General features: G+C 38.0%; 1 protein-coding gene across 1 annotated transcript in view; it reads left to right on the top strand.

Annotated features, from left to right (window-relative positions):
* The first annotated feature begins 306 nt into the window (after positions 1–306).
* Positions 307–14,744, top strand: part of LOC139006340 (tenascin-like) — a 39,130-nt gene continuing 24,692 nt past the window's right edge. The window contains exons 1-3 of the mRNA XM_070408763.1: positions 307–601; positions 6,130–6,399; positions 13,811–14,071. Coding sequence (XP_070264864.1) covers positions 307–601; positions 6,130–6,399; positions 13,811–14,071 — 826 coding nt within the window. The remainder of the gene's footprint in view (positions 602–6,129; positions 6,400–13,810; positions 14,072–14,744) is intronic.

The raw sequence follows: 14,744 nt of genomic DNA, 5'->3' as shown, positions 1-14,744 counted from the left end.
CCCTTTCAGTGGTGCTTGCATTAAAAATAACGATTGAACAATAATGTGTGTCAAACACGGTGCCAAGTGCTTTACATACCTTATCTCATTCAATCTTCACAATAATTTTACGAGGCAGCTACTACTATAATTCCCATTTTATAGTCAAGAGAAGTGAGGTTCAAAGCTGGCAAGTTACTCAGGGAGTGGAGCCAGAAAGTGTAAGAGCCAGGACTCAAACCTAGTTTTCCCTTTCTCTTTAAACTAAAGTATTATAGAAGTATTGAGAAGTGAGAGGTTATTCTGGCAACCCATACAGCTAATAGCATGTATTTTTATCTCCTAGGCCCGTTGTCAGTCCAAAATGTCACAGTTACTCATGTGACCCCAACAGAAATATTTTTACATTGGGATCCTCCAGATCCTGAGTCTTTTCACCATTATCTTGTAACTACTTTGGATGTTCAAGATAATAAATCAGAAGAGGTGTTTGTTGAAAAACTCAACATATCAACAGCAATTAGAGGTCTCAAATCTTTCCACCATTATTTGATATATCTATTCAGTGTAGCAGAACGAGGAACTTTAAGCTGCTTTGAGCAACCTATTTCAGCCATTACAGGTAAGTGTGGGCATATTTTTCCTTTTAATAAATCATATATAAACTGAATATATTGGACTACTGTTTTGATGAAATTTAATTGTTGATCCTTTATGGGTAGAAATACTTACAATTGAATATTCGTTTGAATGTTGGATCACAATTTTAAGCATAGATTCTAAATAACTAAATTAAGTTAGATTTAAACATCAGCATTGTTTCAACCAGAGATGTTCCTAGAAGACATCTTTATCACAGCCGTGGCCATAAAATAAATTATCATAAAATAGGAAGATTAGTTCACCCAGTTCTCTTTAATAACACTAGATCCAACAAATATGAAGGTCTGCACATTTCATCAGTTTTACTTCATTCATTTTCTTACTCAGTGTGATTATTTGACCGCTAGGGGGCAGTTTCATCCCAGGACTTCTGGCCAATGCATTTCTAATCTCTGCTCACCTCCACATGACAGTTTTTTGAATCCTTGTCTAGAACATAATAATTTATCTTATTTAAGCATTCTATTGACCTCCTCAAGTATACATCACTCTTTTTTAAAAGATAAAACATTATTGTATGAAACTGCAGAGCTAAACACCTATCCCTTTGCATGTAATGTGTGTATAATTCATGCGTGTGTGTATTTAACATGCTTTCATGCAAAGTTCTTTGAAATTTCACCATTAAAATGTAAACATATTAGAGCTGAGGTGGAAAACCTACATGTTCACAGCCATAGATGAATTAGCCTTCTCATACTTGTGGAAATACTTGGTAGTCTTTGAAAATAATAATAAGAAAATATATTATTTAATGTTTATGAAATTGCAAATGCTTAACATACATGTATTCAGTGCTGAAAATCCTAATCAAGAGAATTTTTCCAATTGGATACTAGATAGCAGATGTTTTTCTCCTCTGAGCTCAGACAAAGCATCCTTCATTTGATAAATGCTTAGCTGAGTTTCTTACACTTGAAGAAGATAGTTTCATTTTTAACTGACAGGCAGACTTGGAGGATTTCCCAGAGATACATTAATTCTGAAGTCATATTAAAATCTCCTGTGGTACATACCTATTTATTTAATAGGGGGCGGGGAGAAAGGTGCATGTGAGTCTGCATGTTTATTTACTTGTTTTTTAAATATATACATATATATATATTTATTGATTTCGGAGAGGGAGAGAGAGGTAGAAACATCAATGATGAGAGAGAATCATTGATCATCTATTGATCATCTGCCTCCTGCACGCCCCACACTGGGGACTGAGACTGCAACCCGGGCATGTGCCTGACCGGGAATCCAACAGTGACCTCCTGGTCCATAGGTCAGTGCTCAACCACTGAGCCACACCGGCTGGGCCTGCATGCTTAATTTTGGGTCATTTGCTATGTATATTAACTGTAAGCTGACACAGCAGTACATGTCCAGAATTTAGTAACCCAGTGCTTTTTTACTCCCCTGAGGTTAAGGCCATATTCTTTCATTTTCATTTATTATTTACTCAACAAATTATTTTTTAGTATCTGGAACTGCAATTGATACTAGAGACGCAAACGTGAATTAGACCTGGTCTCTGCCTTCCACTAATGGAGCAAGATGAATAAATTTTAAAAAAGTGGTAATGCTGAGTTATAATTGCTATTATAGGGGAATGCTCTAGATACTGTGGAAGTGAAGAGAGGGATCAGTTAGCCCAGACTTGGGGAGCAGCGATGGTTACAGAAGTCTCCCTGTGGAGGAGTGGTGCTCTGAGTCATAAAGGAACAGAAGGAGTGCACCAGGTGGGAGTGAGGAGGCAGCAGAATGTTGCAAGAGGACCAAATAGATGTACATACACAGAGAGGGCCAAAGAAGAGGCATCTGTCTAGCCATACCTGGGAAAGCCAGAGAAGGCTTTAAAAAAATTATTTTAAATTAATTTCAGAGAGAGGAAGGGAGAGGAAAAGAAAAATAGAAACATCAATGATGAGAGAGAATTTTTGATCAGCTGCCTCCTGCACGCCCCCTACTGGGAATTGAGCCCACAACCCAGGCATGTGCCCTGACTGGGAATCAAACACGTGACATCCTGGTTCATAGACCAATGCTTAAGCACTGAGCCACTGCGGCCTGGACAGAGAAGGGTTTTTGAAGGGACCAACACTTGAACACCGAACATTGAAAGTAGATTGGCATGGCTGGAGTACAGAGGGTCATGTAGATAGAGTCTAGAAAATGTAAGTAAACTAGACACATAACATGAAGAGCCTTGATACATAAGAAGGAGTATCTTTTTATTCAGTAAAATTTAACTTCTTTGGGGCAAGGAGCCTTTTGAGAATGGAAAAATGAATGGACCCTCTCCCATGAAAATGCAGAGAATTCTGTGCTTATAGGGCTGCCATAGACTTACCAAGTAGTTGTTCCCAAGTAGTTGTCTCTGCTTGTGTGTGGCATTCAGTAGATTTCATCTCAGTCCTCCACTGGAGTAAATGTTTATAATAGCTACTAGAGGCCCAGTGCACGAAATTTGTGCACAAAGATGGGGGGTCCCTCAGCCCGGCCTGCACCCGCTCCAATCCAGGACCTGTAGGGGGATGTCCAACTGCCGGTTTAGGCCCGATCCCAATTGGGGCAAATCAGGCAGTCGGACATCCCTCTCGCAATCTGGGACTGCTGGCTCCTAACTGCTCACCTGCCTGCCGGCCTGATCCCCCTAATTGCTCTCCCCTGCCGGCCTGATCGCTCCTAACCGCCTCTGCCTCAGCCTTGCCACCATGACTTTGTCTGGAAGGTCGTCCAGAAGACGTTTGATCTAATTAGTATATTACCTTATCTAATAAAAAAAAGAGAGAACCAGCAGAATTTTACCTTATCTAATTAATATATTAGATAATATATTACCTTATCTAATTACCTTATCTTATACTAATAAAAGTATAGATAAGGTTTGCAAGCACATAAGAACAAAGATCTGAAGTTGTTTCACCCCCAAGACCTGTGAATAGTTTTTGTAATTGGATTATGCTGGTATTTTCTGATAATTTTACATAAACAATCAGTTTCAACACCAAGTCAGTCCAACTATGATTTTGTGGAATTAAAGTATGGGATGAAAAGACTGGGTCTAGCTGAGAATGACACTTTCCTGAAAAATTCAAAAGGGTGTTTAATTATGTTGATAAGGAATTAAACTTCAGAACAGATTAAAAATCAAATTATAGTTTCTTCAAATAAAATAATTATGAAAATCATAATAAATTCTTTAAAGATTATTTAAAGTAAAACTACTGAAAAATTTAAAATTCCATAATCATCTTTATCGTAATGAACTAATGATTTATTATTGTGCTTGGGAACTATTAAAAGTTCAGGTAAAGTTTATAGCATAGGACAAAGAATTAAAAAAAAGATAAGTCTAAGTATTTTCTTTGGTTATTGCAATAGAGTATCAAGGAAATATTCTCCGATTATGTTCTAAATGAATTATAAACACAATAATTTTCTCTTTATTTCTAAATGTGTCATACCTTTCAGAAATTAGAAAGTTAATATAATTTAAAGTTGCAGCTATCTTTATGATAAATACTGGTCCCAAAGTTCTAAAAACCATCTACATGTTAATGTGCCTAAATTTATATCTCTTGCTCAGACCATTCTCCTGAACTCTAGACTTAAATATCTAACTGCCTACTCAATATATCTCATTTGGCAATCTAAGAGACATCTAAAATGGAATATGTCCAAAGCTGAACTGCAGATGTTCCTACCCAAATCTGCTTTACCCATAGCCCTTTCCACATAGGTTCATTCATCCAATTGTTTAGGTCAAAACCTTTAACGCAGGTTTTGCATTTCTTTCACAGTCTACACCCAATCTATAAGGAAATCCTGCTGGTTCTCTCTCTCTTTTTTTAAAGTATATTTTTATGGATTTTAGAGAGGAAGAAAGAAGTAGAGAGAGATAGAAATATCAATGATGAGAGAGAATCACTGATCGGCTGCCTCCTGCACTCCCCACACTGGGGATAGAGCCCGAAACCCAGACATGTGTCCTTGACTGGAATCAAACCTGGGACCCTTCAGTCCTCAGGCTGACACTCCATCCACTGAGCCAAACTAGCCAGGGCTGGTTCTCTCTTTAAAGAAACCCAGAATCCCACCACTTGTCCCCACTTAGGGCTATGGTCAACCAGGCCACCAATCTCTCACATAGATGACTGGCCTTGCTCCCCTGTGTCTACCATTGGCTCTCTCCATAGTCTATTATTGATAAAAACAGCCAAGTGATTCTTAAAAATGTAGGAAAGGTTATGCCTCTGCATTTAACCCTGTAGTTGCTACCTGTTTTATTCAAAGTGAAATCCTGTGAAGCCTTGCAGAGCCTGGCTCCCTGTGAACCCCTGGCCTCATCCTTTCACTCTACCCTTCATTCACTCTGGCATTCTTTCTGTGTTGGAAGATGCCTGGTAATCTCCTATCATAGGGATTTTACATTAGCTGTTTTTTTTCTGCCTGGAATTCGCTTCTTCCAGAAATCTGTGTGTAACTCCTTTGCCTCCTTCAAGTGTTTTGCTAAAAAAACTCATCTTTTCAAAGATACCTGCCCTGAATTCCCTATGTAATATCTCAGTTTCTTTCCATAATCACCACACTCATGATCTCCCTAACCACGGTTTACTTTTCTTTTTTATTTAGCACTTATCATATCTAAAGTATCATATAATGTATACATTATATATATATATATATATATATATATATATATATATATATCCTATATAATAAAAGGCTAAGTGACTGTTACAATAGTATGACTGGAATTACCAGTCGCTATGATGTGCACTGAGCAGGCAGGCAGGCGAGTGGTTAGGGGCATTTGGGCAGGCAGGCAGAGTGGTTAGGGGTGATCAGGCAGGCAGGCAGGTGAGTGGTTAGGGGCCATCAGGCAGGCTGGCAAGTGGTTAGGGGTGATCGAGAAGGCAGGTAGGCAGGCAGGCAAGCGGTTAGGAGCCAGTGGTCCCAGATTGTGAGAGGGATGTCCAACTGCTAGTTTAGGCCTGATCCCTGGCAGTCGGACATCCCCCGAGGGGTCCTGGATTTCATGCACCAAGCCTCTAGTGTATATATATATATATATATATATATATATATATATATATGGTTATTGACCATTTTCAATCATTAGAATATGAACTCTATAAGGCAGTGACCTTGATTATTTTTTATTGATGTGCTCTACGTGCTAGGAGAATGCCTGGTACTTAGTAGGTGCCTATGTATATTTGATAAAAGACTGAATAATTTTAATAAAACTCTTAAAAATCTGAAGAATTTGAAAAGTGCTGTCTACTTTCCCTTGATGTGTAATGTTTGAGCTTAATCATAATTAGTAAATCTTACATAGTAATAGTGAAATACATTTTTCTCCAAAAGTCAGTTATTTTTCAAGATATGGTGACATAGGATTTGTTTAAATTACTTTAAATACTAATTAATATTGAACTGAGTGCTGCTAACAGTAAACTAAGACATGTGTATCTATTTCTCTGTTTCTCTAAGGTGTAAATCCACCACAGAAAGTTTATGCTAAACCTGAGGACGTGGGGGAGGACAGTATAATTCTTCAGTGGGAATCCCCACAAGATGGCCATGAGGTCTACATTCAAATCAAATCCATACCAGATAAAAGAGAAGTCATGACTTTTTTTGTAAAGGATGCTAATAGATTCAAGATTGATAATTTAATCCCTGGAATGACTTATGACATTGGAATGGCAACAGTGATGAATGGGAATTTGAGTGAGCTGGTAACTATTCAACAAACTCTAAGTGAGAACCAAATACTTCGCATTTATTCTTTGTTTTATTGCACATAGAGGCAGGTAGCTTTATTTAAGGTATGCTAGTTTACTTAAAGTAAAGCCTGATACATACACACAAAGCCTGATCTATAGAAGACCTTGATTATTGCTTTGTTTTATTCTTTAAACTTTTTAAATATTTATTTTATTTTTATTTATTCAATGTCTAAAATTTTACATGTCTCTTTTTTCCCCACTTGACCCCTCCCCCCCACTCCAGCCATTTCCACCCCAGGCAAGCCCCCACCGCCCCAGTGTCTGTGTCCATTGGTTATGCTAGTATGCATGCATACAAGTCCTTTGGTTGCTCTCTAACCCACCCACCCCCTGCCCCCTTCCCCTGCTATTTGTCTCTGGATCTATTCTTGTTCATCAAATCATGATGATCATTAAATCCTTAACAGATAATTGCTGATCTTGGGGTACTATAAAATATTCTCTATAGACCCCTCTGGTAGCAGGTTTTAAGTAGATTGTTAGTGTGCTTTGTCTAATGGTAGCCTCAGGAACTAGAGTCATTTTTTAAATATATTTTATTGATTTTTTACAGAGAGGAAGGGATAGGGATAGAGAGCTAGAAACATCGATCAGCTGCCTCCTGCACACTCCCCATTGGGTATGTGCCCACAACCAAGGTACATGCCCTTGACTGGAATTGAACCTGGGACCCTTGAGTCTGCAGGCCGACACTCTATCCACTAAGCCAAACCAGTCACGGCTGGAGTCATTTTTATTCCTTTTATTCTGACAATGCTCCCTGCTTGTATAAGGTAGCATTGTTTACGATTGTTTATGATTAGGAACCTGGTCCTAATGCCATACTATCTAGGCTTGAATCTGGGTTCAACTCTTTGAATAACCCTGGGCAAGTATAGAATTTGAGGCATTTACTCAACCTGTAAATGCCTCAATTTTGATACTTATAAAACAAGAGAAAATAATGGGATTTTCTGAGAATAGCTGATGTAGTAAATGTAAGGGCTTAGAACAGTGCCTGACACATAGCTATGTAAGTGTTTACAATTATTATCAACAGATATACAGTAGCACACTGGAAGGAAATATTGACAGTATATAAAAGGTTTAGGATTAAGCCAACAATAATTTTTATGTCCTTTCTTAAATAAGTTTACTAAATTAGTAATCATTGAAAAAATCTAGTAAGGAAAGACAGTTAAAAAGTAAAAAGAAAATATATGATTAAATAATATTTATACATATTTATATTATGATAAACATTAGGAGAGGACAATGCAAAGTGATGTAATGGAGAGTAATTGAAGAGGGATGGAGGGTTCTATTGTAAACAGGCTGTAATAGAAGGAGTTACATTTGAATGGATATGGAAAGGAGGAGCCAGAGTGGAATTAGATGGAGGAAGGGCACTTGAGGTACACACAGCTAGCACAAAGGATGTGAAACAGGAAGAACTTTGGTACATCTAAAAACAACAAGGCCACAATGTGTGGTGTCTAATGGATAGGGAGAAAGGTGTTGAGAAATGACATTGGAGAGGTATTCAGAGGTCAGATCACATAGCATCTGCTTTTGAGTTACTTCTGAGGTGATGGGAAGCCATTGAGAGTTTTATGCAGGAGAGTGACAGTGTGACCTATGTTACAAACATTTACCTGTGGCTGTGTGCAAAGAATGATATGTAAAAGGCAAGGAAACTGTGTAAGAGGTTGGAGAGTGTAGACAAAAGATTACTGTGGACAAGTTGGGGAAGGACAGGTAGATTTCATATTATGGAAGTAGGTGGCCCAGGCTTTGATGCTGGAGTGCTTGTGGTGAATAAAGGAAGAGAGATACATGAGTAATTTGGGTGGATAGTGGTGACTCTGAGGTAGGGAAGATCATGGGACCTCACGGGCCTTTTGGCTATCAGTAAGGGCAGCCTGGTAGAAAAGTGAATTGGTTCAAAAAATTATGTACCAGCAGTGTCTACACTCAACCAACATTGAATCTCCCTGTTTTATCTTCCAAAGACTAAGACTAAATTCATGTATGACTTTTTCTTTAATTTCTGAGAAAATCTACCTAAAGTTAATTAGCATAAGAAAGTTATGATAACGAATACTAAGAAAGAGATATGGTTGAAAGCAGTTATTTCATGCCTAGGATTTATTGGCTGAATGGAAGTACTAAAATTAAACTGCATAGATGGGACATGAACTCTAGTCTTAGATCTACCATTATTAGAAGTATGAGGATAGAGTGTTTCCATATTGTCTCAGTGCTTAAGTTTTCATTCTAAAAAACAATTAGGTCATTGAATACATTTTAAAATTGGCTTCCAGCTCTAAAGTCATATTCTTTTTTGATTCTATGGAAATTAGCATAGTTTAACCAGCCTTCCATCTAAAATATAAAATTTTTGCCACATTTTCTAGATAGTGATCTAATTCGTAAAGTTTTTAGCTCTGTAGCTTCAGGCATAAGCACAGTTCTTGATTTTGTTTAATTTGAGCATTATTTGTAAAACTGCTATCCGACGTGGAAGCTGAAACATAGATTAACATCTATAAATTTTAGGAAGAATAATAGAATGTTTGTGTTTGAAGGTAGGGCAGAGATCTTCTTGCCAATCTGATATACAATTCCCAGTGTAGTGCCTGATCATTTTGTAATTCATGACTATAATTGTCCTGTATTGTGGGGTCACATCTGTTCTCCAGGGCATCACAGAGCAAATCTACTCCCAGATTCACATGAAAGATCATCAAATGTTTGGGAACAGCTGTTATGTACTCCTGGTTCCTATGGTTTCTTTTTTTTTAAAATATATTTTTATTGATTTTAGAGAGGAAGGAAGAGGGAGAGATAGAAACATCAATGATGAGAATCATTGGTCAGCTGCCTCCTGCACACTCCTAACTGGGGATCGAGCCCACAACCCAGGATTGTGCCCTTGACAGGAATCGAACCCGGGACTCTTCAGTCCACAGGTTGACACTCTATCCACTGAGCCAAACAGGCTTGGGATCCTATGGTTTCTTTCCTTCTGGTGAATTATCTCTAGTTCTTTCGAGTGTTCTATTTCTTATAATCCTATTGGCCTATCTATTCAGTTCTTAAGCTTCATAATCATCAGATTATTTATCATTCATCATTTGTACTTATCTCAAGAAGATAAAATAAATATTAACCTATTCCAAGGTGCATAGGTAGAATTAATGCTTTCCATGCATTTATTCAACTAGTATTAGTTGATAACTATTATTTACTATGTCTTGTTTTACTCTGTTCTATACACTTTGAGGCAATCAAGCATAGAGGGCTATTTTCTCTCTCTCTCTCTCTCTTTCTCTCTTTCTCTCTCTCTTATTCTGAAAAAAACGAGCAAAGCTTGATTTCCATTTATTATTATGGACCTTGAAACATAAATATGCCCTTTGGGAAAAGGCAGTCTTACCAGCACAGACTTAGAACTGGATTGCCTGGGTTAGAAATCCAGCTCCACAATTACCAGTTTACATCCTTGGGGAAGTCATTCAAACTTTTTGATCCTCAGTTTCCTTCTCTCTAAAATGAGAAAGATAAGAATCGTCTCTAATTTATGAAGTTAATATAATTTAAGGGCTCAGACATGAAGCACGCACTAGGGGAGTATTTGTTTTGGTGGGTTGTATTTTTCAGTAGGAGTGGAGTGTGGCATTGAGGAGCTGTGGCCGTCCTTAGTGGGAAGAAAGCTGTTCTAGCTTTCCATGCAGTCCCTCCTTGTTGGAAGAATGCACTATACCCAGTTTTCTTGAGGCAACGAGAGCTATAGGAGAGCTGGTGTTTGTGTTTTCTTTTTACCTCTTGGTATAGAAAAATAAATTTTAAGATAGTTGGGTGTCCCTGAGACCCAATTCTACCTTGTCTGTAATAATAGCCTTTGATTTGGTCTGGTTAATTTTCTCTCATATTAAAAAAAACCTCACACAGCCCCCAGTGCTACCCCTTCTTCTGAAAGAGCTTTTGAAGTAAAATGGGTAAGGATTTGAGGTCACAGTAATAGTGGTGGAGACCCATCACAAATGCCCAGATTATGTCAATACATATCTTTTTTTAAAAGTGAAATCTTATCCAGCTTGAGCTTGCAGATGTTCAGGATAGAATTTTGAAGAGAAGGAAGAACTTTGCCCTGTTCTACACATTTCCAGCCTTGGTGAGCCCTCAGGTGTAATGTGTCACTTAGTAAGGCCATTGGCTCCATTTCCCTGGGCAACTGAAACTGATGGAAAATCCCATATTTTCTGACTGGAGGGAATGTCACTGACTCTATATACCAGGGGTGGGCAAACTTTTTGTGAGTGTGTGCCAAAACCAGCAAAATCTCTGACTCAAATTTCTTCTGCGTGCCAACCCTAATTTTTTGAGAACATGTTACGCCTACTTGATATCTCTTACTGTGTACGTATGTGAAGAACCTTGAAGAAATAATAAAATTCATTCAAGCGACAAAAACACAGTATATGATGATGAAAAATACATTTATTTTTTAATGTATACATGTTATGTAAAATTATTTATTTATCTAAGATGCACCTACACTGAATTTATCTGAAAAATAAAAAAGTCGATGTTAAGAAAAAAATTGTAAATGGAAGACTATAAGAGAGGGTTTTTCGTGCCAGCAAAAGTTACTGGCGTGCCATGTTTGGCACTCGTGCCAGGGGTTGCCCACCCCTGCTATATACCTTTATTTTATTATTTTATTTATTTGTTGTTTGTTTGTTTAAATTGATTTCAGGGAGAGGACGGGAGAGGAAGACAGGAATAGAAACATCAATGATGAGAGATACTCATTGATTGGTTGCCCCCTGTAGACCCCCTACTGGGAATTGAGCCCATAACTCAGGCACATGCCCTGATTAGGAATCCTGGTTCATGGGTCAATGCTCAACCACTGAGCCACACTGGCCAGGCTCAATATATCTTTAGAACTTAAACTAGACAATGCCTATTTAAAGCCTTGTCTCTCCTTAGAAAATGTCTTTGGCACTCAGGAAAATGGAAATGAATTGTTTCCATGACGACACTGGTCACTCATTTCTAATCCCAGATTATTAATTCCTGCTCAAGGCACATTTAGAAGCTTTCACAGATCATGGCCCATGGATTCAGATGGATTGGATACTTGTGGGATGTCATCCTAGCCATATTTACTGTAGGAGCTTTGCAACTGAAGAGAACTGGAAGGAATGTAAAGAGGAAATCTACAAAAAAAAATTAGTTATGCACCAAAAGGGAAAAGTTAAGATAATATAGCTGGAAAAGAAAAACCATGTATAAAAGCGCCTTGAAACCCAGTAGTATACCATATGGAAATTTTTTTTATGTTTAGTGTATTGAATATTTTCTCATAACCCCAAGAATAGAAGAGGCAAGAAATTTATATGTTCCAGCTGAATAAGTTGATGGATATTGCACAGATTTCAATGCTCTGGAATGCTAATTATAGGTATGTGCCTAAATACTTTTACACATTACTGGTTCTATGTGAAGTAGCAGAATCTCATTATTGAATATTTAACAGTGACTTAGAATAATTTCCATTGCCTGAAACCAGATGTCACCAATAGAACTGAAAAGGCCATCTAATTCTGTGGAGGACAAAAGGACTTTTTTTCAGAATAGATATTTCAGAAGATACCTACTTGGGACACATCTGGGGATATACCGGATGTTATCCCAATAATCCACTGATAGAACTGAGATTAAAATTGACTTGAGGAAAAATAATGTGAATAGAATTTGTGTGAAATTTCAAATCTGCTCTAAATAGCACAGTGGGAGGCTGAGGTGAAAGAAAGCTATTTAATAGAGGTCAGGGAGAGTGTAAAATGTCCTCCAGGCAGGTGCCAGAACTGTGTTCCTAAAAATGAAATGAAATGTCTGCTCAAATCCCCGTGCCTGCAGGATACTGACGGACATCTGTGGCCTGGTATGCAAAGCCTCTCACAGACAGTGTCCGGCCACAGAAGTGGCCCTCCCATGCCTTGTCCCCTCTCCTCTCACACACCGCATGCTTTCACCAGCTTAAGTGTGTGTCTGCACAGCTCTAAGCACTTTATCTATAAATACAGCCTCTCACTTAATCATCACAATGACCCTGCAAAGTAGGTACCAGTCTCCTTCCTGTTTTAGGGATGAGGAAACCAGACCATAGAGGGACTAATAACTTGCCAAGATGCTCTGCTAATAAAGAGCAGAAAGAACTGGACACTCCCTACACATGATGATGCCTTTTGGGTTTCCACACCGGGCTCATGTATTCTCTTCGCCTGGGATTTCATTCTTTCTACTTCTGCCCCTTCACACACACTCTTTCTGGTAAACTTGTACTGTCCTTTAAAGCTCAGATAAAACCTCACTGATTCTGGAAAGCCTTCCCCAATTATCTCTGCTACGATTGATATTTCTTCCTCTCCTCTCAACAGCTTTTTGTTCATGTCATCAGCTCAGCTCTTGACACAGGATAGGGACTTGGGCCCCGGGAGAGAGAATACGGGTGGTCAGGAAGCCAAGCTAAGACCAGATGGCCAGAAGGAATGCCACATAAACTGGAGTCAAGAAAGTTACCACCGCTCCACTCCCTACTCAAAAACAGGGGTAGCTGACTTCATCTCCTTTCTAACTGGGGTGGTGATGATGAGTAGCCCATCACCTTGCCCTCACAGCATGGTGAGAACATAGGAGGCAACGCAGCTGCAAAGGGAAGTCGCCTGACGCTGAAATGGAAAATTCCGCAAGCCTGCTTTTGTCTAAAAAGCCATTTTTTTTTCCCCACACAAGCCTGCCTTCTTTCCAGCTTATGAAAGCAGCCAAGCAGAGCCAGCCCCCAGCCAGTTCACAGGACTTTCCTCTGTGCTGCCTTCCTTGTGCTCAAGCATAAGCTTAATAAAATCTGTCTGGGAATTTCCCTGAGGTTTCCTCTCTATTTCTACCCAACGTCAGTAACACTTTGACCACTTGGGTTTCTAGTTAGTGATATGTGCATCTACTTCTGAGATTGGGAACTCTTTGAATGCAGAAACCTGGCCTTATTTATTTTATTTGAGCACTCATTGTAGTATATAGGTTCTCAGAAGTATTACTTAATAAATAAATAAGAAAGATAACCACTTGCAAGATCTCTAATTATGTTTTTGATACTATTACTGCAAATCAAAAGGTGAAAGTTAATTATGTACTTCCAGTATACTTGTGCATAGAGTCTATCAAAAGATCCACCTTGTTTCTCTGTCTAATGCTGACATAGAAACATAAGTCTAATGCATAGACATTTGATATTTTTACATATTCTAGGACATGCCAGACAAAATACAGAGAAATATACTTGAAAATTTGAAGAAACCTACTAATTATAAATCTCTCTTTTTACCTTTCAGAGCCCAAACCAGTACAAATTGTTATTCCTTATGAAAGTTATAGTTCCTCTGTAATCTTATTTGTTCAAACACCTGATATTGGAGTGTTTGACGGCATACAGATTGTAACTGAAGGAGGGCCAAATGTAACCAGGCCTTTAAAACATGACAATAAAATAACCGTTGACAACTTAACCCCAGGCACAGAATATAATTTCTTTGTTTCCATCATCAGTGGGACTAAATTAAGTGATGTATATTATGTGCCTGCAGTAAAAACATGTAAGTATTTTAGGACTTGCATAAGCTTTATCTTGATTTTGGTTTGTGTACCATTTCAAATTAGTAGGCTATGCTCACGGTGATGCAATAGTTTTTAAAGATCTTTGAAAATAATTGCAAACACCTCATTACTGATCCCGATCTTTTATTGCCTAGAGTTAACCTTGCATAAAATTGAGGTCATAAAATTTTGAATCTACCCATTATCAAAAATGTGCTTGTAATCAGAACTTTCAATGGCTGAATCCAAAAGTGAGGAATGTGAGTAATTTTAGGCAGATTGTGAGGCCTAGGTTACATTTTTTGAAAGTGTCTCTCAGGGTGTAATGTCAAGTGTGTTTGCTCTCCCTGTGCTGCCATTCATCTGGAATGAAGCAGTGCGTATTTTCCCTACCTCTGGATATTTACAATGAAAACATTTTACATTTATTCATTCCAATACTTACATTATGAGGTTCATATTGATTTAGACTCATCTTTTTTTAAGTCACTCAAAAATTCTACAAATCTTGATTTTGAACATTTGGGATATATGTAATTTATCTAAGATATTCATCTAGTATATGCAGAAATAAATGGTACAGAGTAATAAATGGTATACAAATATCACATGGACTTTTAAAAACATTACAATTTTGACTATACCATGTCCAGGTGCTTTAGGATTTGCTCT

Source organism: Myotis yumanensis, unplaced genomic scaffold, assembly GCF_028538775.1.
Source record: "Myotis yumanensis isolate MYYU_CA2020_CCGP unplaced genomic scaffold, mMyoYum1.0.hap1 SCAF_3, whole genome shotgun sequence".
NCBI classification, from domain to species: Eukaryota; Metazoa; Chordata; class Mammalia; order Chiroptera; family Vespertilionidae; genus Myotis; species Myotis yumanensis.
The sequence above is the reverse complement of the archived record's forward strand: the minus strand, read 5'-3'. Positions and strand labels throughout refer to the sequence as shown.